Source organism: Teleopsis dalmanni, chromosome 2 (genome assembly GCF_002237135.1).
Source record: "Teleopsis dalmanni isolate 2A chromosome 2, ASM223713v2, whole genome shotgun sequence".
Taxonomy (NCBI): Eukaryota; Metazoa; Arthropoda; class Insecta; order Diptera; family Diopsidae; genus Teleopsis; species Teleopsis dalmanni.
Genome location: NC_051847.1, coordinates 193,500,143 through 193,526,185, shown reverse-complemented (window position 1 = coordinate 193,526,185; position 26,043 = coordinate 193,500,143). Strand labels below are relative to the sequence as shown.

General features: G+C 28.8%; 2 protein-coding genes across 3 annotated transcripts in view; one reads left to right on the top strand and one right to left on the bottom strand.

Moving 5' to 3' along the window:
- The window catches only part of LOC119685396 (CD2-associated protein-like), a 188,862-nt gene that overhangs the window by 80,464 nt on the left and 82,355 nt on the right, over nucleotides 1-26,043 (top strand). The gene's annotated exons all lie outside the window — the stretch shown is intronic.
- LOC119685401 lies at nucleotides 5-26,043 on the bottom strand. 2 transcript variants are annotated; one of them, XM_038099669.1, is made up of 6 exons: nucleotides 25,944-26,043; nucleotides 2,800-3,093; nucleotides 2,568-2,738; nucleotides 2,348-2,489; nucleotides 595-750; nucleotides 5-521 (listed from the first exon to the last, which is right to left on the bottom strand). In XM_038099669.1, the coding sequence occupies exons 1-6, from the start codon at nucleotides 26,026-26,028 to the stop codon at nucleotides 146-148; spliced, it is 1,224 nt and encodes a 407-aa protein (XP_037955597.1). In that variant the 5' UTR covers nucleotides 26,029-26,043; the 3' UTR covers nucleotides 5-145. The 2 variants fall into 2 exon arrangements, with proteins under 2 accessions (XP_037955597.1, XP_037955598.1); XM_038099670.1 differs by lacking the exon at nucleotides 25,944-26,043 and adding an exon at nucleotides 12,622-12,721 and having other exon boundaries at nucleotides 6-521.

Below are 26,043 nucleotides of genomic sequence, written 5' to 3'. Positions count from 1 at the left end.
TTGCGGTATAAAATCATATGAGTTAAATACATTGTTCGTGCGTTGAAGGAACACATTCGTCATAATATCAATTTGTGATAAGAAGTTTAGAGATTTCTTATTCCTGAGATAAATATATTTCTTTCACTATCACAAAAAAATAAGTTCAAACGATTTTCTGTGGACTATTTACTAATAATGGTGTCGCTACTTCGCTTACATGTGAAACTGCACTGTGAAAGTCTTCTAGGGCTTTCTCTTCTTCAACATCTAATGTTGCCGATTTTGGCATATTTAAAGGCACTTCATGGAATTCAGACTCTTTGTGCAACTTTTCAGTTTTGCTCTCATAAAATGCAGGCTCTACATCCACTAATTGGAAATCAACTGCGAATATGTACCGCAATACCATAACCAGAAATGCTAAGCTCCACAATCCTAAACTTAGCATATATACTATTCGGAAGATGGTGAGATACGCATCGTGACTGATTAAATGCTGTCGAATAGTTGGACGCAATACTGACATCGCTTGACCACAACTTGAAAATATAATATTACAATTAAATAAAGTGCTTCATAACTTAAATAATTATAGACTGTTAATATGCTTACCTTATAGCAGTGGGTACACTTAAATTAGCTCGTAAATCCGTACAAAATGTTTTTAAGTATCCTGTCACTAAAATTGTGTAAATCAAGGAGCTAAGTGCCATTATGAAGAACACCAAAATTGATGGTACCACTATGCGCCAAGGTTTCGGTAAGCCCCTGAAAAATTTATGAGAAATAAAAATGTTTAATAAATATTAGAATATATGTTACTATATAAGCATAATAATTACAATAAAGAAAGGAATAGAATAGTAATAAAAAAAGAATGATGGGTAGTCCATGAAAGAAATTGCACATATTGTTAAATATACCAAAACCATAGTTAAAAATGAAAATACACTCCCTAATAAAATCAGTTATAATTTAAGGGACTAACAAGTCTATTCTACTCGCACAAGTAGAAATTTATATATATGTATGTTTTTAACACAGATTTTGTTGTCTTAACTCAATTTGCGGTTTAGCCCTGCAAAACCTTACTTAGCGAAAGACTTTTTAATAACATAAAGGAAGTAGCCGAATATTGAGAATAAATTTTAAAATTTTGATTATTTGGATATAGTCATAACCGAGTAGGAACGTGTTAAAAAATTTAATCCAACATAAAACAAAGTTTACAAAACATATGAATATAATATATTGCTATAACATATATTGCTATATATTATCTATAATAAGATGAAACCACTCCAATCTTTATGAATATTATGAAAATGGATAACGTTATCGAACAAAATCTTTAGTTTGAAATACCTCAAGTGTAAACTGGTTAAATGTGGTACGTAACTTTTTAGCTCGCAGCAACATCCTGCTGAAGCTATATGCGAAAACCGACAGGCTGCCCTACTTAACACTATCTAATCTCAGAGTAATCACTAACCGCATGGGGCGGTACGCAGATCTTAAATCAATCATTGAATAATCACGAAGATTATCAGGATTACTTAAATTAGTCAGTGAGATGGGCGGGACTCTGCAGAATCCTCCCAGCTATCATAGAGTAAAAGTGCCGAGATGCACTAACTCAGAAAAGACTTAATATAACATAACATCCTGCTCTAAGTTTGGATAAAATAGTTCTTGGTAACTAATGTTAAAGTTTTTCTTCCAAACAAATATTAGGCAAAGGTCTGCTAAGAAAATATTTACAATAAAATTATAGTGTAAATCGGTAAACAACATTAGACATAATTTCTACATTGTCACAAATCATGACAAAGCAATAATGAATTTATGCAGCAGAATTATGTATATAGGAACCGAGACGATTCGACATATATGTAGATAATAAACATGTTATATTAATATGGGAAACCTAGTCGTCAATAAATCTCCTATAACGAGCACTTTTATAAAGTTATTCCGAACTTTTAATAAGCCGCATATCGTTAACATGTGAAATAAATGGTCAGTACTTGGAAATCATGAATTTACAATTGCAGACGTAATTTCATAGTATTGAAGAATTCTAAAAATTTCAATGAAGAAATCTCGGACTTTTCAACTATACCATATGTCCAATGTTGAATATGCCTAAGCTCTTGAATTATCTTTCTGTAGTGTATGTCATTTAAATTCATAAATTATGTTAAACTATTAATTTTATATTGATCGTTAACATATAGGTTGAAAATTAAAGTCTGTCAAATCAGACCTTTCTTCAAAATGTCAACATTTCCCAAAAACAGAAGGCTTGAAAAACTTTATAAATTATGAAAAATAACAAAGAAATTTATAAAAACATCATTCTTACCAATATTTTTTTATACCCGTTTGATATAAAAAAAATAGAGCAGTCCAAATAATTGCTATGATTTCCGACATGAACGGAAAATTATAAACAAATTGCTCTGCTACGTTATACCGCCACCGCGTCTGATGAATATCAATTGTCACTTTACGGAAAATTAATAAAAATTATTTAAATTAAATTTAAAAAATTACAATTTAATTGCTTTTCTTCATATGTTTACTTGTAGATAGAAAATGTGTGTCCTCTTCAATATTCAATTTTGGCGTTGGCACTACCGTTGAGTTAATCTCCAGTTCATCATCAATCTCTTCATCAACAGGTTCTTCCGGCCCTGATCTATAAAATTGAAATAAATGTGGTATTTTGCGAACTTTTGGCATTTTTGTAGTTTCTAAAAATAAAATTAATTTAATTTTAATTAAAAACATTTTGAAATTTTTCAAATATCTTACGATTTTCAGCATTGAGTGCATTTTGTTCATCCACTAAATTTTTTAAATATTCTTCTTTGGGACTGCTACTAGATTCTAAGGCAGATATGGTGGTATAAACAGTTTCTGTGAGTGTTTTCAAATCTTCTTTTAGAATATTTATGGTGCGATTATCCATTTGTGTGTAGTCCCGCTCACGGAAAACAATTTTGGCACCAATAATTCCATAATGAAAATCATTCGATATAATGTGTATTGAAACCGACCAAACAATGGAAAGTACAGCAACGAATACCATTGAAGAGATTATGATTTCTAAAAGAATTAAAGCAAAAAACAATTTCAATTAACATTTTTATATATTCGTTTAATTTCTATAATTTATAAATAAATATATAACAGATGCATCGTAAGATTTCTGAATATTCATTTTTAGATTATAAATCATATCGAAAATCGAAAAGGGTGTTTAGTACAGATAGCGATTGCAGTATGTTAAAACCAAAACTCTATACAATTTATGGACTCCAGTAAGAGATGACAATCTACATTAGTTTAAATACTATGGAAAGTGTATAGGTCGTATCGAGACGCAAAAAGCGAAGCAATCTTCATATAGGTAAAGAAGCAAGCAGAATCTTGTACAACTACCTAGGGAAGAAAATGTAATAAAATTAATAAAAGCAATTTGAAGCATTCAGGCCTACCTAAGAAAAAAATGTGATAAAATTCATGAAAGCAGTTAGATGTTTTAGAACTATCTAAGGAAGAAAATATATTAAGATTCATGATAACATCAAATTTCCGATAGGTTGGACATGTTCTTAAAATGGAAGAAAATCATCCACAAAAACAGATAATACCGTATAAGCCGATAAGCAGCAAGGCGTAAAAAAGATTTAAGTAAAAATGACTCTACTGTATACTGGATGACATTAGAAAGACAGAAGTGCAAATTTGGAAGTAAGTGTTAAAAAACAGGGTTACAACTGGCTATTATTTGCCCTCAAGCGGGCTTTGGTGTACAATGTCGCCACTCCAATTTAATCTCTCTTATCAGACTTTATATTTCACATAGATACAGTGGTTGCTTTTAAAAATTATTGTATATGAAACCCGAAAATTTTTTTAGTGCTTTGCTGTTTCTGCTGTTTCGAGTATTTCCATATACAGAGTTGTGTGGTCAGGCAAATTTCAATAAACTAACTAAAATTTTTGTTGTCTTTTTATTTCTATTTGAACCCGTCTAACTTTTAAATAGTTTCTTTTCGTCAATCGACGCATCACTTTCGGCAAGAATAAAATAATATTAAGTTTTTTTTTTGAGTATAACCTAAAGAATATTTTGAACAATTTACAAATCAGTTAGATATAAACTATGATATATATGAATGAGTTGGTCAAAATTTGTACCAAAATGAGATACAATCGTACATTATGTTCTCAAAAGGAATCTACAGGAAAAAGTACTTTTTAACTTTTTACTTTAATTAGAAATAATATGTTAATAGCATAACTCTATTCCTTTCTAAAGGAATTGTAATAATTAAAAAATGTCAATAATAATCATCCGCATCATTCTCAATATTTTATTCGATTGACCAAGTAAATATATTGCATTTCTCACATTTGAGAGATCTTCAAAATGTACAAACCAGTTCGGATCATCACATCAGGTCTGGACTGTTCTGGACCTTAAGTCCACTTGAGGTAATTTATTTTTTTTTTATATGAGAGTTGTTGGTGAAACATTTAATAGTGCACTGTAACTAAAGTTGTATGTTGGAGCAACTGATACGTTTTTGACTGCTTTATTGGACCAGAGCAGCATTGTTTTTATAGGGTTTCTAATAGTGCATGGTCTCTAATGTTAACGCATTGTCCGAAAAAAAACACCAATATTTATTAAATGGACCGTGGCGTGATATTCATGTTTCTACATTTTTTTCAGTTAAAAGCATACGTTTAAGAGACTATGGTATTTCACATTAATATTTTATCTCATATCAAAAGCATAAAATTTCAAACAATTTATTATAATATCAAAAAATTATTTCTAAAAAATGACTATGAAATTAATTATTTTTTAAATCACTTTTTGCAAAAGAATATATTTTCAAAAAACCATATCAAATAAATTATTATATATGTATACATATATTTCTTTGGGTTTCTTTGGGTAATTCTTAATATAACATAAAGTGCTGCCAATATATGTACATGTGAATATAGATGTGAAAAATTCTCTCAGTTCTTCACTCGCGCCCCACACTCTCATTATGCATTTGCATGCAAATTAATAGCTCTGACATTTCACGTTCCACGTTATTTATGAGCGCGTGCAGTAATCCGTCATGATTTAGAAAACTGGAACAAACTGAAAATAGATTTTTTGTTATGTTGCACTACTCCAATGTCGCAACAAGCACTGCTAAAACCGACAAATCAGACCAACGAAGGGAGGGTCGGAAGGGTAGCGTACATTGTTTACACGAGACATGTTGACGTCTTGTGCCGAAGCTTCTAAGGCGCCAAGCTAAATCGCACATAGACGCAAGCTCCATAATTGCTGAATTATTTACGAGTTTATATTGGTGCATGAGATCATCCCCAGAGTACCTAAAGTTGGAAAGTTGGTCGGTAAACTTAATAAATGTAAGCAAGCACCAACAAAATGTAAGACGAAAAAATAGACAAAAATTGATTTTTCTATTTTTGTGTTTCAATTAAGCAAGCAACTGGAGAATTCTTTCGCTACACGCCAAGAAAAATAAGCCAAGCGAAATGAAAATTTAATGGCAAAAAATAAATTAATTCAAAATTTCGGTACCAAATTAGCAAATGCCGAATATGTTTACTCACAAATAAACAGACAAATTTAAAGATAACAAATATTTAATTTTAATTTATAAACATTTAAGCAATTTGGTATTTTTTTTCATTTTGCTTTTTTTTGGTAGTAGAAAAAAAAAGTCATATTTAATTTTGTACTACAGTTGACTCCCACCTGGGACGTACGAGTACAGCACAGAAGAAGCTTAAGCCCCATAGGATGAAATCATGAGCAAAAATACAATTAAATTTCATTTAATTTTATTGCCATTACTTGCTTAAGTTAACATCATAAAAAAGCCATTCAGGGTAACATTTTAGTTTAGATTAAGTCAACTTAATTAAATTAATTAAAAATTTTGTCCTCCTCACTAAATGAAATTGTGTTAAAACTCTCCTATGGTGTGTTAAAAATAGTTAATTTTAGCCAAATTAAAATATTTTGTTACAAAATAGTATTATCAATGTTAAAAAAGGTGGTATTCCCTCAGAGTCTTAGAATTTTTATGAAAACGAACACTTACTCTTTACTTAATAAGTCCCGAAAGCGATCAGTAATTATCCATGACCAACTACTGCTCGCAACTCTCTTTGGAGTTTCACTATTCGCGACAAAAGTCAATCGAGCAAACTTTCGATTAGATCGGCGGAATCACGCAATTTACAAAAATGACAATATATTTTATATAAAATTTTATTAACGACCAAGTGCTATTCACCATTAGTATCGGTTTTCCACCGTTCGGGAGGTAAACAAATTTAGCTAGATTCTTCAAGATAAGCAATACATTTTATACAAAATCGGAGATAATCTTTATCGGCGATCTAATACCGCATATTAATCGGGCAATGTCCCTTGAAAACGGTAAAACTACTTAGACTGCAACAATAATAATGCATTTAGCTTACAATATTACGAATAACCACAGAGATTTGTTCTCTTCAATTGGTAATTGCATTAATGGTAATCGCCCTACAGTTCTACCATTCTCAAAGCCCAGAAATTGAGCTTACCCAAGAACAGTAAAATTATATGAATACAGTTACTTATTACATATAATTATTACATTTTCTTATATTATACATTATATACAGAGGCGAGGCGTCGAATGGTTCAGAGTGTTCACTGAACACCTTAACAAAGCTTCCTTTTTAGATTTTTTTTATTAGGTAAATAATCTCGCTATATTGCTAATTAACATTTTTTATAATAGCTTTTCCAAACAGATTAACATAAACACAAAACGTAGAATACAAACAAAATCACACATATGTTAGATACACCCAACATTGCTTATAATTAATAAAAGAGAAATAACATTCCTCTTGAAATATACTAAGGTTCAGAATAAAAACTGCACTGCGTCGCTTAAAAAGCATGCAAATGAAATAACATTCACATTGGGACTATGTTCAATATTGAATACACAACACAAAACATACAAACAAATATATGTACGTAAAATAATCTTAACTCTTAAATTAATGCGTGCAAGCAGTTCAATAAAAAAAGTGCACTTCCAATGTTATGCAAAGTAAATACAAAAGAGAAAAGAAATAACTGAGCGAAAATCGCTTTACATTTGACGAGAGGATCATTCCACTAAACTGAACCAAAAGTTTATACAAAGCGTGCAAATACAATCAAAGTCACGGTTGCTGTTTTATATGGGCAAATGGTTCAGTATAAAACCTGAACCGGGCATTGTAAATACAAAGTAAAAGAGTAAATGAAGAGTAAATGAGAGTTTCTTACTCTTATATAGAGGGTGGAAATAAATCAAAACAAAGTCATTATTGCAATTTTATACTAGCAAATGGTAAAAGTAAAGAAAGAAATTAAAGAAATTTGAAGTGAAAAATAATATTTAGAAATGGATAAATGTGTGATTAAAGATTTGATTCAATGTCTTTTTTTAAACGATCTTCTGAAAAAAAGATTTTAATTCATAAAATGAATAAACCAACTCCAGATATGAAGAATTTGATACCTGTTGTAAAAATGTCGAAATCTATGGTAAGTCGTCGTTTTCCTACAGCTACAGCTTTATGGTAAATAAAAACCAGTGGATCACAGGCTGCGAACATTTAAATAAATTGTTTTATTGGTCTTGTACGCTATTTGCTTGTGGAAAGGACAAAACTTAGAAGTAGGGAGAATACGTTATAGTTGGAATTCTGTTTTGATTAAATTGTGAACACCTTGCCAAAAAGCTGACGCCTCGCTACTGATTATATATTATTATTACATTATATGAATTAATTGCTTAAGTAATATATATTGAGAATTTTTAAAAATACTTCGTACTTCGGCATCACGTTGGGCAAACGATTCACATGGCTTAAACATGTTCAACTGAAAAGAATTAGCTGTACCAAAATTCTTCATCACCTATCAAAAAATACATAAAGAATAGAGCCTTGAAATTATTTGCGAAAGCTGACAGATTTATCAAAACCGCGTTATCAAATCTCAAAATGGTTACAGGCTCCTCGGGGAGATATGCAGATCTGAGGTCAATTATTGCTTAGTCTGATGAAGTGATAAAGGTCAAGGTGATCAAGGTGTAAAGAGGGGTTTTGAAAATACTTCGAGTTAAGAAAGAGTAAAAGTGCTTAAGTGCACTAGCTCAAAACAGCTTCAACATAATATTTATATTTAGTTATTTATTTTTTCATAAGATAGTTGCTTGCTTACGGCACAACTAATTTGGCCTCAATACAACAAACTTTAAAACTATAATTGCAAAACTATTACTATATACTATTCATACAAACTTGTATCTGTCATTTAAAATGACTACATATATGTATGTCTCTATACTTTTAATCTAGCATTTAAAACTTTAATTAATAATTACAAAAAAAAAATTTTTTTATTTATTTTATTATATCGTATATTAAATATTTTTTTATATCTTTACTTACTTGTAGCTATTTATGCTGTAACATATGTAGTTCAAACATATGTAGTTCGATAATGAACTCATAGGTAACTCATTCATTGGTATTTAAAGTGAATGACATCAGTATATACACATCTTAAGATACACTATTTATTATTTATGTTTTTCTCTTCGTACAAATTCCTTTCAATTAAATAAAAGTAAAACTTCAAAGGTTACGATGGTTCCACAAAAAAAAAAAAAAAAAACCTGTAGCAATCTATTTTCATTTCCAAAGCAATAAAAACATTTATTGATGATGTAAGTTCGGTCTTACAGGGGCATACATATATTTACATTCTATAACAGTTTTTTTTCTTTTTGTCTTTATGAGAATATTAACCTAATGAAAAAAATAATTAAAAAAGCGGTCTTCTCATTCATTTTTTTTCGCACCCATAAAGTCTATTCATAGTCTATCTATATACATATTTGTATGCAAATTACATCAGAATATCTGATTTAATGAGTCGGAAAGGTAGCTTAAATTATGTAAAGTAAATGTAAAGTTTAAAGAGCAATATAAAAATTTATAATTAGAATTAGACAAAAAAATTATACAAAAATGATGTCATATCATAATAACTCAAAAATACATATTAATTTAAAATATATTTTGAATTCTAAAGTGGCAATCAATTTTTTTCCAGCTTCATATGAAAACATATTTTGTATCTCAATTCTGCTGCTGGTGGTGGCATCCTCTCACTTGTAAAAATGTAATTATTTCAATAAACAAAGTAGAAATTTTTCACCGAATAAATAAATTTTAGTGCATAAATTATTTATCTAATTGAAATGGACGCAATTAAATTTGAACACCACAGAATTCATTCATAAGTTGATATACGAGTACACAACGCGTCAATGGGTGGGAAGATTTTAATGGGAATAATTCTTTAGAGCAGCAGAATCTCTAAGCGGGGAGTACTCGTACTCGTCTTTTTGGCGAAAAGATGTTGACTGGCATTATAATGTACTGACTGAAAGGTGCTAGACATGTTTTAATGGATTTTTTAATGTAATTTTTGTTTTTAAAAATATTTTTATGATCATCCATGAGAGAATATAATAAAATTTTTTTTTTTTTTTGTATATAATATATACATTCATTTAATATTTTTATTTATTTATTGTTAAAAAATATTCTCATGTATTTTTTATTCTAATTAAAACTGATACAGTAATATTTTTAAAAATAAAAATCAAAACATTTTTATAGCAATTTTTATAGATACAAACTATAGATAAATCATTTACAAGACTGTTTTTGAAGATGTTCAGGTTCAATAAAGCTCTTATACAAATCCATTTTTATAGAACGAATATTTGAAATATGTGTATTCATGACCTTTCATTTTTGTTACTTAATAAGCTATTGGATGAGCTAATTGAAATACTCTTGTTAATAGATGAGAAAATAAGTGCTAATTAATATTTTACTTTGTTAGATTCATTTAGTTTAAAATTCAGATAAATGACTTAGTGTAGAAGTTTTAAAATAAACTTATATTTAGAATTTCTTAAAAATAACTACAAAATAGGCCAAATTTAAATGGCTAAATAGTATTTAGTAAATATTAAATCCCTAGAACTAAGAAACAATCCTATGTTAATGTTTTACCAGTTTTTATTATGCTTTTCAGAGAAAATTTTCTGACATCCGAACAATTTTCAAACGTCAAAAAAACAGATCAATCTTCTAAACTATGAATTTCTAGCTTTTATCATATATCTTAGGTAAAAATTCTTAAGATTCTATAGGTTAGGTTAGGTTATACCGGCAATTCCTAGAAGGGATTACCGTATATAGAGGAAACCCTGTAGTGATTTAACAAGATTATCAAAATTTTAATTTTATACATAAAATTTCTTAGAAATAATAACAAAATAGGCTAAATCTCCAGAAACTAAGAAACAATCCTATGTTAGTATTTTACCGGTTTTTATTATGTTTCTCAGTGAAAAGTTTTTGATATCTGAAAAATTGTAAAACGTCAAAGGAACAAATCAATCTTTTAATCTATGAATTTCTACCTTTAATCATATATCTTCAATAAAAATTCTTAAAATTCTATGGGTTAGGTTAGTTTATACCGGCGATCCCTAGGGGACATTACTGTATATAACGGAAACTAAGAGCTAAGAGGTTCTCAAACAAAAGGGCTCCTAAAAAATTGTTGAGTTAAAATTCTATTAAACGTCAAAAATCCCATTAGGACGTTGATCTGAAAATCAATAGCAAATCAAAATTAAAAACGTGGACTATGAATTGTACTCGGAAAAATAAGGCATCTTGTTCTACTACTCAGAGCTGTCAGAGTAGTGATGAACCGTGTGCACCCGTGGGTATTTTGGCCTTATCTATCAGTTAAAATATTTGGAATTTCAAGAATTAATAAAATCTCTAAGAGTACCATTACAACTACAGTTACGCACGGTTATTAAAGATCACCCTTCAATTAGTCAGACAGGTATTCGAATTTTATACCCGTTTATAATATTCAAGTTCAGAATAAACTACTACTTATCTATCCCTATGTTAATTTAACAATTCAAATTTTGAAAATCTTAAATGTCTGACATATTAAAGATATTAGATATAAGTTATTAATAAAAATTATATATCTACATTTCATTCAAATGAAGAATAATTATTTATCAATGTTTGATATTATTATCATTAACAGAAATGACGAAAACTTTATGAAAAACGAATTTAGTACTTGTTGAAGTAGAAAAATTTTGGAGACATTCACCCTCGCGAAATGAATAATGATGTTATAACCAGATCTTGGTACCATAGTAGTTACCACACCAAAACATTGCGTTTTCAAAAGTGCATAGAACATCTACGTTTCTGTTTAATCAATAATAGAAATACATTACAGCTACATTGATATGGATTAGTTGTATATCTAACATAATGTATTATATGTGTCAATCTATAATGATTGCTTTTTCTAATAAAAAAAAAATGTTTAAAGATAACTGAGTTTACTACAGAGAATTTGTAGTACCAGAGACTTTTCTGATCAAGTGTTATAGTTTATTTATATTAATTTATCAAGTTTATACATATTTATTATTGACATTATATTTTTAGTATTCAAAGTTATGTAATATTAAAAATTAAGCAAAATAAATATGATGAACAACGTAATGAACGTTTTAAATTGAGAGAATTCGAATAATGATACTATAAAAACAAACAACGAAGATCGCAGGACAATACGTATAATATATACAATGCAAGTCGATATAAACACTTCTGTTGTACTTTCAGTACAATATATATTTATTTGTAGCATTAATCCACTACTTATTAATTAATATTTTATTTTCAAAAATGAAAATAATGAACAACCTGATGAACGTTTTTAATTTGAGAAACTTCGAATAATAAAACATTACAATAACAAGTAATAAAGTTCGCTAGCCAAGACGTATGATATATATTGCACTATAGAGATTTATAAGAAAACAAAACGTAGTATCCGGGGCCATAATTTAATTATAATAATTTATTAAATGAATTAATTTGGGGTGTTGGTTGAGCCCCAAGGCACGAGTACACAAGATAATATATGCATTAAACTTGGAAAATGTCAACATTATCCTTGTCGTTCTCAATCCAAGTTGTCGCACAGCCTACACGAGGCACCCATGGATAGTTATCTGGCATCCGCTGAATAATTATCTAACAGTGCGTACAATAAGTCCTATAACCAAGTACTGGTTAAGTTTGGATTAAGCATAGCGTTTGGTATTCGTCAGTGTAGTATTGGAAACCGATAGCAAGCAAGGAATAAAAATCACAAGCCAAGCCATATAATATAGTAGTCAACGGTTATATTGCACATCCAGTTTATAATAAAAAAAAAAACAAGTATTATTTCATATCACATTTTAATTTTAACCCATTTTAAAATGAATATAAGCTAATGTCCTATAAATAACATAAAAATACATAAAAAAGAAAACATTCAGAGATATATAAAAGGATTATGTATACATTATGTATAAATGTTTTTTATATTAAATATATGAGTTTATGTGTACGTACTATTAACAGTTTGAATATCGGCAGTGGTTAGGTTTCCCTCCTTGTAGTTTTTTATCACACCCATTATTGTTATTTCTTTTGTAAAATGTAAAATATAGACTGGAACTGATTATAAAAAAAAAACTAAACCACATAGATTTCTTCGTTCTATTTAAATTATTTACTTTAGTATTTAAATTTTGTATTAAAATATTTTTTTAAAAATTCAATTATTAATTTTATAAAAATAAATTTTATTTACTAAGTAGTTTTTATTACATATATTTATTATATTATATTTAAATGATATAAAATTTATTAATTTTAAATTCTTGTAATATTCACATATTGTATACCACTTTTTTGAAACCAAAAAAAAAAAATCTGGTATATTTTTATTTAAAATAATTTACATTAATTTTTGCGTGCTTTTAAAAAATTAATCAAAACGCGTTTCTGAAAGATTTCACAGAATTACAACGCGCAATTTCAACATATTCAACGTCTCTAAATGCGAATTTCAGACTTGCCTAACAACAAAACGACCTCACCACACCAACTCTTAAATGTGACTGATTGCCAGATTACTTAATTTCAACTCCAAAACAGCAGAAAACAAAAACAAAAAAACAAAACGAAAGAACACTTTGTTTTTAGATAAATTATGTTCTATTTCGTTGGGGCATTTCCTCACATGCTTCACCTCTTTACAAAAACAAAACAAAAGCATTTCAGCAATAAACGCCGAACGCAACAAAACAAAACAAAACGAAACGCAAAATGTTTTTTTTCTCTTCTTTCGTTTGTTTATAATTGTTTGTATTTTATAATTTGTTTTGTTGTGTATTTCTTGTACGTTTTGTTATTATTATTGTTTACGCTAAGAAATTTTGTGTCACTAGATATGACGTCATTTTATGTTGTCATATTTGCTTTCTTTTTTTTTTGTTGTGTATTTATTTGCGCTTAGATTTCATGGATTGAGGAGATTCACCACTAATAAAATTTGTTGTATTAATGTTGTTCTTGTTTTGGGGTGCATGTGTGTGCTGTTATTGTGCGGTGTGAAACAAAGCTTCATTTAATTTTTATTCCTTTTTGGTCTTCAATTTTTGTCTCTGTGGTGCTACATTTTGTTTTTGTTTTGTATGATGCTTTGTTTATTGCTTGTAACCTTGCAAAAATGTGCTTAAGCGTCGTCGTAATGCGTGTCTACCTTTTCTGACCTTGACACAAAGTTACTTGCAGGATTATTGCTTTCGTGTGTGCCTTTAATTTTATTCTGGTAGTCTTCAGTGTTACTAACTGCATAGTTTAGGAATATTGGAATTTAATTAATTGCATCATTTACTAATTGATGTTTTAATTTTCTTATGAGGAGAAAACAATAGAAAAATGTAATAACGACAGCTGTTACAAATAGAGCAATAAGCGCTCTATTGCTTATTACTCTATTGGTAGAATGGAAGATGAGCGAATAGGCAGAACTCTTCGAAGGGTGAGAATCAATATTTGGAATTTTTTTGTTTTATTTGTATCATACATTATTGAGTGCAACATACCAGCGTACCTATATTTTTTCAGCCATACCAAAGGCTTCGATAGAGTTCTCATGAAACACGTAATAACTGTCTTACAAAAGCGTAACGTTGACAATCGACTCTTATTATTATAGTTAGGGGATGTGGCACTGCGATCGTCGGGTCTATTTTGTCCTACTTTGACGTCCTGTCACAACTGTCACAACTATCAGAACAAATAACGAGATGTCTAGTCAGCTGCCGGTTGCTTCTACAATCTGACAAGGCGACAGTTTCAGTCCTATTTTGTTCAATCTTATCATGAATGAGATTATTGCAGAGGTGAAAAGTGTGGCCAGAGGATACAAATTAAGAAATGAAATAAAAATAGTTTGTTATGCAGACAACGCCGTATTACTTTCAGATAATGAAGACGATCTATAATATGAAAATATCCACCTCAAAAACAAAGTACCAATCTCAAGACAGCCTCTTCGATGCAAACTTGCAGTGTACGATACTCTTACAGAGCAGGTCTTGGAATTTAACTACTTTGAAGCTAAAATAACGTCATCAAAGGTCCTAAGTGCTGAAGCACCCGCCCAAACAAACAAAGCGGCTTGCGTAGCATATTGTTTTAGAGTTACTATATAGCGAAACAAATATCTAAGCGTAAGAGGAAAAGTCCGAATAAATAAAACGTGCGTTGGACCTATGACAAGAGCCGACATAAAAACCATCGAACATACTATATCCAAAACTGAAATGCACACTATGTGCTCGATAGCTGGCTTCACTCGTTGGAATCGAATACACAGTGACGACATTAGGCGAATCTGCAAGGTACCGGAAATAATTAAATGGAGTAGACGGAGCCGGAAGAAGTGAAATCTGCATGTTCAAAGAATGTAAAATCATCGGCTGGCCAAGACTGCAATGTTAGAAAAACTAATAATCGCTAGATTACCCGGTCGGCCATCGAAAGATGGCGTGAATGCTGAACGTCTGGCTCTACAGAAACATAATAATTTGATATGTCATAATTTTACATCAGTATATCCAATTCAATTAGTGTAACAAAACAGGATTTAATCCTTCAATAAAGAAAAAAATAAAAATCTATGTAGAAGACTACTACAGGATCGTGCAACCAAAATAACATCTCAATCTCCATAGATATGGAAATATCAATTAATTTAGCTATATGTACAAAATATTTAAAACAAGTCAAATATAGAGCACATATCTACATATATATAATACATATGTGAAATATATAATACATATATATATAATACATATGTGAAATGACAGTTATGATAACCAGAAAAGCAACTAATAGAATGGATCAGAATTTTTTAATATGTGCTACGCTATATACTTTTCAGTACTCCTCGAAAATGAAGAACTATAATATATTAAATCCAGTATATAGCTGCCAGATAAAAGTCAATAGGCATAGAGGCCAATAACGACCGGCATATTATTTTCTATAAGACATAATAAGACAGCTAATTACTTACAGTACAACTACAAGGTATATAGTTCTCTGTAAAGATTATAATGTATTATATATAGAAATGTAGCAGCACGCATATACACGCTAAGTAGTTTATGAGATACATTATAGATCGTATTATGTAGTCCACACCGCAGTGGCTCAACACAATATTTAACAAAATATCACTAAAATTATTTTTTTTTGAAGTTGATAAACAAAAGCAAACCAAAAATTAGTGGTTTTAATTTCAACATTTTTCTTTTATTAATTTGATAAAAAAAAAATAAACATAAACTTATATGTAAACTTATATATAAAATTTTTTCTTTGATTTTTTGTTGTTAAGTTCATAATTTTTGTTATACAAAAACGACCACACAGATATTAGATCTATCCGAAAAAAAAAATTTTCGAAATTGTAAGCGTCTACTTTAAAGGATGGAGTTTAAATTACTGCATATTTTGGTCTAATTATTCTTCAGCAGCCAGATCAAGAGCTGCATGACTCTTATGTCCCAAATATAGTACCTTCAACTTATTAAACAGAAATAAATTGAATGCATCTAAGATATCTGTTCTAACGGGTCATTAGACTATAGCACGACATTGCATCGTACATGGAATTTTCTGCATTCCATTTTACCATTAATCTAAGTGGAGACAACAGAGCACCTGTTGAGCCTTTGACTTGAATTGTCCAGAAACGGGCTTAAGAAAAAACGGGCCCCTAATTTTTAATACAAACGGCGATATATCCAACATTGGTATTGGCATTTATTAGTAGGTATATCTGGCTGGAATTAGTATGTGAAAGTGTGGAATTACTTTGTTTTCTTAGCTAGTTCATGGAGGACTCAATCATCCTTCCCCTTCACATACCTATCTACTACATAAAGCATTATACTGCAGTAAAAAATAAGAAATGTTATTAAATTTATTTGACGCTAAAAGAATCGCTAACGATATTCCAAGAGCTCAGTCACGCGTTAACTTTGACAGACATGTGGCACTCACTACCTTTATAAGAGAGCTACGGACTTCTCTTATAGAATTTATATGATTTATCGTCGTGAGCCGACAAAAATGTTAATAATTTGTTTTTTAATAACAAATTATTAAATATTTTCTAATATTTAAAATAAACAATAATTTCACTAAATCAATTTTGTTAACATGTATGCAGTCCTTGGTGCTATATAGATATAGACATACATATCTTGTTAAAATATATGTACTACATTATTTTGTGATGTGATTGAATAAATAATAAAAGTAAATTCAAAATGGGATAGTTATTAATAATTTATTTATTAATCACAACAATTAATTTATTAATTGCAATAATTAATTTATTAATTACAATACTTAATTTATTAATTACAATAATTAATTTAATTACAATAATTAATTTATTAATTACAATAATTAATTTATTAATTGTAATAATTATTTAATTAATTACAATTATTTTATTAATTATAATAATTAATTTATTAATTGTAATAATTATATAATTAATTAAAAATATTTTATTAATTATAATAATTAATTTATTAATTATAATAATTTTATTAATTACAATAATTAATTAATTATTTATGGTATAATGATTTTAAATAAATAGTACAACACTAGGACTTAATAACCAATTCTTAAAGAAAAATCTTAATTTTAACGATATTACTATTAAATGTATATGGAATGATGTCCTGTTGGCTGGTTTTAAAACGGAGTTAAGTTTCAAAACTACTATACAAAAGTGATCAATTAACACTTATAAACTCGTATCAGATACTTACTATTTACGATGAAAACGAATCTGTAATGTCTCCTACTACACAAGCTACAAAAACAAATGGTCACATAACCAATGAAAATCCCACCTCTACTACAAGATCATAATTAAAACGAAATTAATAATGTTCATTTTTTTATTTTCAAATTATGAGAATCTAACCAAATCAGTCAACAGTGACAAATTCATTCTCTTCAGCAGATTCGTTATGTGAAGGATCAAAAACATTTGTGATTTGTATGCCAAGGCTCTGAGGAGCAGAAGAGGTAGGGATGTCTTTGTCTACTTTTTCGTCACCTTGTTTAGATACACTTAAAATCTTTGGTTTCGCATCCACATTTTTACCATCTCGACGCATATCTAGTGTTTTCATTCCTTCTAAAGTTTTAAGCTTAGAAGCGTCCTTACCACCAGCATCACATGAATGTATGGCTAAAGATATTGGACCCCGGATTGATGTAATCGGCATTGGTAAGTTTTCAATACCTTTACCAAAAGTCAACAATTTACCAGCAATATCCTTTGAAGCAGAATCAACTACAGACTTTAAACCAATTCCTACATTTGTAGGACTTGCAGTAGTTTTCGGCTTCAAAACACTTTCAGTTTTTTTATTCCCAATTTGATTTTCATCTTGTTCCTCGCAATCTTCTTTCACAACAATTTTGCCATTTCCATCGCGTGTCAAATCTAGAACTTCTAGTAAATTCTTACCTTCACGTAAAGGGCTAGTACGTCCATCTGCATGTCGAAAATTAATTGCGATTGGTTCTCCATTTAAGTCATAGAATTGACCACCCATCAATTCTAAAGCGGCTTCAATATCCATAAAATTCATCCTGAAAACTAAAAATTATTTTGTTATAAAATTGCAGAATTCAACAAAAAAGTATTAGCGTCCTAGTAAACTTACTTCCCGTGTCCGACAAGATACCTACAGATGCAGCTATAAACGAAGAATGAGGATTATGCTTACTTTTATTTAACGAACTTAAACGAATTTTAGGACGCTTTGCAGTGTTGCCATTGATTAGTTAAACATGTGTGAACATATAGAGAGTTTTAGGCACAGTTCACAGGTGTATCCATCCACGAAATACACCAAAAGCAGTAAATTTTTTGATTTTAGTATAAAACCGTTTTAAGATTAATATTTGAAATAAGACAAGATTGTATGTTAAAGATATTACCTTATATTTAATAGTTTGAAATCTCCTATCGTTCAGTTAGTATCTATATAAAGCCATCAACCATTATCCAACAATATATATTAATTTTGTTAAAATCGTATTTGATTATATTTTTGACATAATCCATTATGAATCTTATGTTTAGAATAGATGTTGTACTAAACGGTGCACTTATATAGGTAAGTAAACTTAACTACTTAGCATGGTCTAGTCACTCATAGGTCTTTTTACCGATATAAGTTAGATGTGAAAAACTTGATATAATAAATTTGAATTTAATTTCAAACGATATTGGTTTCAAATAATTTTGACTTATATTTAAAAACATTTATTTGTGTAATACTGATGATATACAAATAATATACAAATAATATATAATATAATATACAAAATTATATAAGAAAATTATATACATATTATTATTATATATATTAGTTGTTAATGCACTCAACTAATGAAACTATTTAACCAATTTTGATGAAAAATAAAATATTATTGGCATTTGAGTTATATATTAATTCTAAACAAAAGGGGGGGGGGGGGGGGTAGAGATGCAAATCGATTATAATATACAATTTTTTATTAAAAACATATATGGATATATATACAACGTTTAAAACACCAATAATTTTTGTATTATATGTAAGTATATATGTAAATAGGGTAAGTACATTTCTATAAAATTTTGTAATTTGGTTAAAATCTGGCAGCGCCTCTTTCCATATGAATATTTGGGGAAATTCTAGGAACTGTAGAACTAATACACATTTATAAATTTCATAGTATGCGTTTTCTTAGTAAACTGAATAACAATTCTTATATAGAATAGGATACATATATATGATATATATGAATAAGAAAAGATACATATATACATATGTGAATTAAGGTTTAACGCTTTTTAATATAATTTATACATACATATACCTATAGTTATATATATAGTTATATGGTTTTTAAAATTAGCATTTAATTCAACTAACCAATTTAGGACAACATTTATGTTAACAATAGATGAACATATACTATACATATAGATGTACATTCATATATTATATTACTATATGTATATATATATATTAATATATGTATATGAATATGAATATATATATTAATATATATGAATATTAATTTAATCTGTAAATTATTTTCTTTTTAATCTGTAAAAAATATTTTCATTTTGATCCTTGTTACTATAAACTTATTATAGCTATATATGACTTAGGACGTTGTTTACTGTAAAGACATACTTATATACATACGTATGTGCATATGCAGATTGATGTATATAGAACTATGTAATATATATATTAATATGAAAATGACCCAATATTTTAAAATATAGACAATAAAAGATAGAGTTTCGTAGACTTGCAACAGAACTGTCTGAAACATATCTGCGTCGGTGTTGCAGTTACACTAGTATCGCTAGTGCAGTCACACAGATGTCAGAGTTAAGCCATGCAGCGTATCCGTTGTCCCGTCAGTACATTAGTTACGCCTACATCGGGCTGCAATATCTATCGTTACTTATCGCGATAGTTAATCCGGCATAGTTATTGCAGATACATCGAGATACTTAGAAAAATAGTAGCCTTGTAAACAAAATAGCAACCATTAGAGCCTATTCGTACTAGTGGAAACTTGGCGCTTGAAACCGGTTTCTGATAAAAGATATGATCACACCAGAAAAATCTATTTTTAAGTTACAGGATAGTGTAAATACAATTGTATAATTATAAAGCGCGAAGCTCCTGCTAGTGTGAATATGTCTTTAAAATAGTACCAATAGCTAGTTTTCTTGATTAGCTATTAGTATTACAAGTTCTAAGAAATAAACTAATTTACTAAATACGAATCGGGTTAACAACAGTGTAGAAATCATAAAATAAATAGTACTAAAGCGTTTTTTTTAGTAAAAGAATAATTTTACTTCATAATTATGATAATGACACCAAATCGATTGGTAATAAATTTACAAAGAATTATAAAATAACATAAAGCTTCATAAGGTAAATATAGATATAATATGTATACATATATAAAAATTAATATAACATTGTCTTAATATTAAATATTTAAAAAAAATTTTCGTCAAATTTGTTTACGTTATATTTCACGTGAAAAGATTTGATGTCAGATATCGACGATCGTCAATAAATAAATTACGCCTTTCGTTTTTGTTGGGCTTTAACTGCAGTTCGCTTGCCTTTTTTAGTTTGCTTAACTTTTGGAATTGCGCCCTTATTCGATAAAGTTAAAGATTGGACTCTCTTGATAGTTTCTTCCTCAACAACTGATGCAGTTTCCGATATACCAGCATTATCGATCTCAAGCGATTTCTGTTGTAAAATTACAGCTGTTTCGCTAGTCACTTGAACATTATTTCGTTCATTCTCACAGATGACTTGATTTACATTTTGTGACCTTAATGGACAATCTTTGTTTTCCTTTTCAGCCTTTTTGGATATATTATCTTTAACTGTCGTATTATTTTTCTTGACAATAATTTTGCCATATTCGTCCTTTTCTAGATCTGTATCTATGCTAGAGTTAGCCTTATCAGCATTTTGTGAGTTTAAATTACTATCATAATTTTCCTTTTCAGCCTTTTTGGATGTATTTTCTTCATTCACTATTTTTTTATTTTCACTATTTTTCTTGACAACAATTTTGCCATCTACGTCTCGTTCTAGATCCAACATATCTAACATATTTCGACCACTATTCGAAGGTGATGAATGACAATCATTAATGCGAAGATTGATATCGCAATGTTCTCCATCAATATCAAAAAATTGGAATCCCATAATTTCAAGTCCAAGTTCAGTTATTATATAATTCATTTTAGAAAGTTTTTTTATGAACTTTAAAAACGAATTTATTGTTTAGCAAAAAAAAATTCTTTTAAAAATTTAATTAATTTTAGCGAAAATCACTAAGCTTTCTATAAACTGACAGAACAACAAATTACAATCAACAGTTATTTTTATATTTTTTTTTCGAGTTCGCAAAAGCTACTTAAGCCAGAGTTGCATAAAATCAAACTATAAATAGTGTATAAAAATTATAAATAATTTATATTTCTATTATCTATTAGAACAATTCGAAGACCTATGTTTTGCTACTCGAAATGAAACATAAGTTAAGTGTAAACATGTGGGTAAAATTGGTTATGTAGTAGGAAATTAACTGTTCCGTGCTACCTTGTAAAAAAAATGCCTTCGATTATTTTTGTTGAAATAAAAATAAGAGAAAATGAAAGAAAAAAATGGTATTCGTAACGAAAACATATTTTACAATGAGTGATTATCCTACCCCTGATATTCTTCACCCATTTTTATTTTTCATCGACCTGTCTAATAATATGAGATACAAACCTCTTAAATTCTTGGCCCTTAGTTATTATCTTATCCCTAATATTCTGCACTCATCTGTATTTCTTATCGACCTGAATAATAATATACGGTACAAACCTCTTAAATTCCTTAAACTACTTGATAGCAAAATTTTTATCATTTGGCAGATGTGCCCAACTACTATCAATAAAACCAATTGTTAATAGTGGCAATCAAATCTTTATAATTTAATATAATTTAATATACATATTTATATAATACATATAACATATAACAATATGTATATAATATATATAATAATATATAATATAATATATATATATTATATTTATTATTATATTATATTTATATAATACATATAATATATAATATTATAGGTATATAATAATACATATAATAATATATAATATAATATATATAATATATATTATATATATATATTATATATATATTATATATATATAATATATATTATATATATTATATATATATTATATATATAATAATGTTTATAATGTGGTAGTATATTAGATATACTAATATATATTAGTATATATAGATATTATAGATATTATTTAGATATTATTTCAATAGATATTATTTCATTTTCAATCAAATCTTTATAATTTAATATATTTCAATATACATATGTAGTACATATATATATACATATGTATTTATATAATAATACATACATACATATACATATATATGTATATATATAATTATATAAGAATATTTATAAAGTGGGTGTATATTTATATAGATTTTATTTTCTTGTAAAGATGTTTTCGAACAGTAGTGAACTATAACAACAAAAATTCATTTTATATTATTTTAATTAATGGAATTTTAGGCTGATCAGACAGCTGTTTCAAGTATTGCTAAATACCCATCATCAGTGGCCTTGGAAATAATTATTGTATTTAATTATTTGTATATAATTTTTTGAGACTGCAGGTATCAGGAATCAAACTCGAGTCCTGCTGAGTTTACATTATTCTTGTAAATGAAACATATTAATTCGAGTAGAATCACTTGGAATATTAAAAGTCTTGATCCAATAGGTTACTATAGGCCAAAGTAATAACATTTTTATTGTAAGCATTAAGTCTGTTTCTCCACGAAACTTAATGAAAATATAATTATATATTTTCTACGTTCGAATCGCACAATATGGATTATACAGGATTGTGAATAAGACAGCAATCTTAACTTGGTTAAAGAACTAAACCCATAAACATCGAGTCGTATTACTGTGCCATAGTCGTTTTGTTGTTGTTGTTGGTGCTGTTAATGTTGCTCATGGTATGGAATTCGCCTATCTGAGATAAAATTTACCTAGTCCAAGATAGCTCCATAATCGTTTTGTTGTTGTTATTATTGTTGCTCATGGTATGTAATTCGCCTATCTGAGATAAAATTTACCTAGTCCAAGTTAGCGGACGAATTAAAGCCAGCAATTATATTCATAGGCGCAGCATATCACGAACAATTAACATAAATGATTTACAGAACCTAAGCTTAAACTTCCATATAACAACAACAACAACAAAAACAAACAAACAACAACAACAAACAACTGTTAGTAAAGAAAAGAAACACGTATTTATGTAAACAAAAGGCTTTGAATTAAAGTTTAAAATTCTCGCTGTCGTAAATTTGTAATGATTGAATTTCTAAAAATAAAATTAAAAATTTTATTAATTTTAAATTGTATATCACAATTTTATAAATTATAAATTGGAAATATTTAAGCATAAAACTATGAAATCGCATTTAATCCAACATAATATATAGAAAAATCTACACACATATGAATGCACGTCATAAATAATATTATGCATTGCTTTTGTTGTTGCAATTGCTTTGGACTCCCGATTACTTCATTCGTACCAATGCAGTGCTTTTGTTTTGGCGGCTTGTGCTCAACCTTTACAAATCGTAGAGGCAAGATGAAGTCATACGCGTGCCGCAACCAGCACACAGTGAATGATATTAAATTACACACTCCCCCCTTACCAACTGCATTGAAACTAGTTGGAAAAATAAGAAAAATTAAATTAACGAGCGCTTTACGGCTCTATAATTTTTGGTTTATAGTTTTTTTCTATCTCCAAAACTGCGAGTCTATATGTTACGTATATACATACATACATATATGGATTTTATTTAAAATGATTTTTATTTTTTTATTTAGAATTTTTTATTTAAATTTTAAAAAATAAAAAAAAACTTCATTTTTAAAAAATAATCAGCACATTGTATATAATACAATTGTAATATACCATATTTAGGGCAAATACTGCTTGATATAAAACGATTGTTATATACGATATTTAGAGCAAATACTTCATGATATAAGAATATGCGTATCACAGAGACTGGGTACGTTATCATTAGTAGGGTTATCTAGGGTAACGCAACAGACCTATATGTGCTCTACATGTAGTCTGACACAAACGATATTTAGGGTAAATACTTCATGATATAAGAATATGCGTATCACAGAGACGCTCTAAAAAATCAAATCATTAGTAGGAGGGTTATAGACGATAACGCAACAGACCCCTATATGTGCTCTACATGTAGTCTGACACAAACTGTTACTTAAGCCTAGCATATATACGATACATTAGCATAAAAATGGTTATTTTGAACCTACGATTTTGAATTATTGCTTAAAACAAATATTTGGGTAAAATAAATTACTTACATTATAGAGTGTAATTTGCCCATCTTTAGCCAGAAGAAGATCAAAAATCTTGGGGACCCCTTTGACTGAGCTGTCATCCTATAACGTGAGGGACCTGGCCAGATTCATAGAACTGTCGGGTTGGTTTTCCTTCACCTAATGAAGGAGTCATTGCCTATTTTTGGGCGTTGGTCGTATACTGATCACCTTGTCTATATACAAACATCGCTTTTTTCTGTGATACCACAACGGGCCATTATTTGTGATCAAGTGGGCTTTAATGGTAAACAAGGCCGCCACGCCAACCTAACCTACCCTAACTTACATTAATGACGTATGTTTATATGTGATCTGGTACATCTTATAATAAAGTATATATTGCAGAAAAGTTACACGTTTGGCTATTTAAACAATCACTATATGATCACCATTTTTTTTGACTAATTACAAATGTATTTTATTTTTGGCTACATAACACATTTTAAATATAATTATTTATTACAGATTGGGATGAACCTGTCCTGTGAGTAATTTCCAAATATCTTACATTTGATATAATAATATTAAATCAGTTCGACTCTGCTTATGCGCTCTCTTAAGAGGCTTAGAAGTTATAATTCGTTTAGCATTTTCAGTTAGTAATTTATAAGGATGAGGATGAGGTAGAATCCATCAAGCGCTTCCTGTGTCTCTGTCAAGGACTGCAGACAAAGCGACTTCAATGTCTTGGGGATCACTTTTCAAAGGCCTGGAAGAGATAACGAAAGCAAACTTATCAGATGTTCTCAACTTCATCTGGAAAACCAAATGGTTTAACAAGCATGCTGACTTGAAAGTAAGTGCAAAAAAGAGTGATTAAATATGGTAGTGTCTAGTAAGATGGGATCGAAAGAGTAATATGGTGTAAAATAGAAGTAAGAATGATAGGTAGGATTGTTGAATTTAACTTAGGTTAAAGCTCGAGGTGGACCCATAAATCAATAGTGCTCAATTGACGTCGACATTCTTTTGTAAGCGACAGTTCTTGACCACTGTTTCAAACTACCACCAATCTAGGTATGAAGTCATGACATTTTTATAGTATATAGTACATATTTGTACTTATCATGTACTATGTACTCCTAAACTATTAGTCATATATATACAGTATTGAGAATCTATTAGTATTATTTTTAAGATTTCACAAAAATGAATATAATAAATGATAAATATTTAGTAATATTAATTTAAATAAATGATTCATTTAAATCATTTAAATTTTTTTAATTTAATTAATTACTTACGTTCATATTTTTTCAAAGTTTGTTTTGCCTCTTCGCTTAGCATTTCGAATCCTGCATTAGCGCCAATGCTTTTGCGTGATTTCATTTTTCAAAAATTATT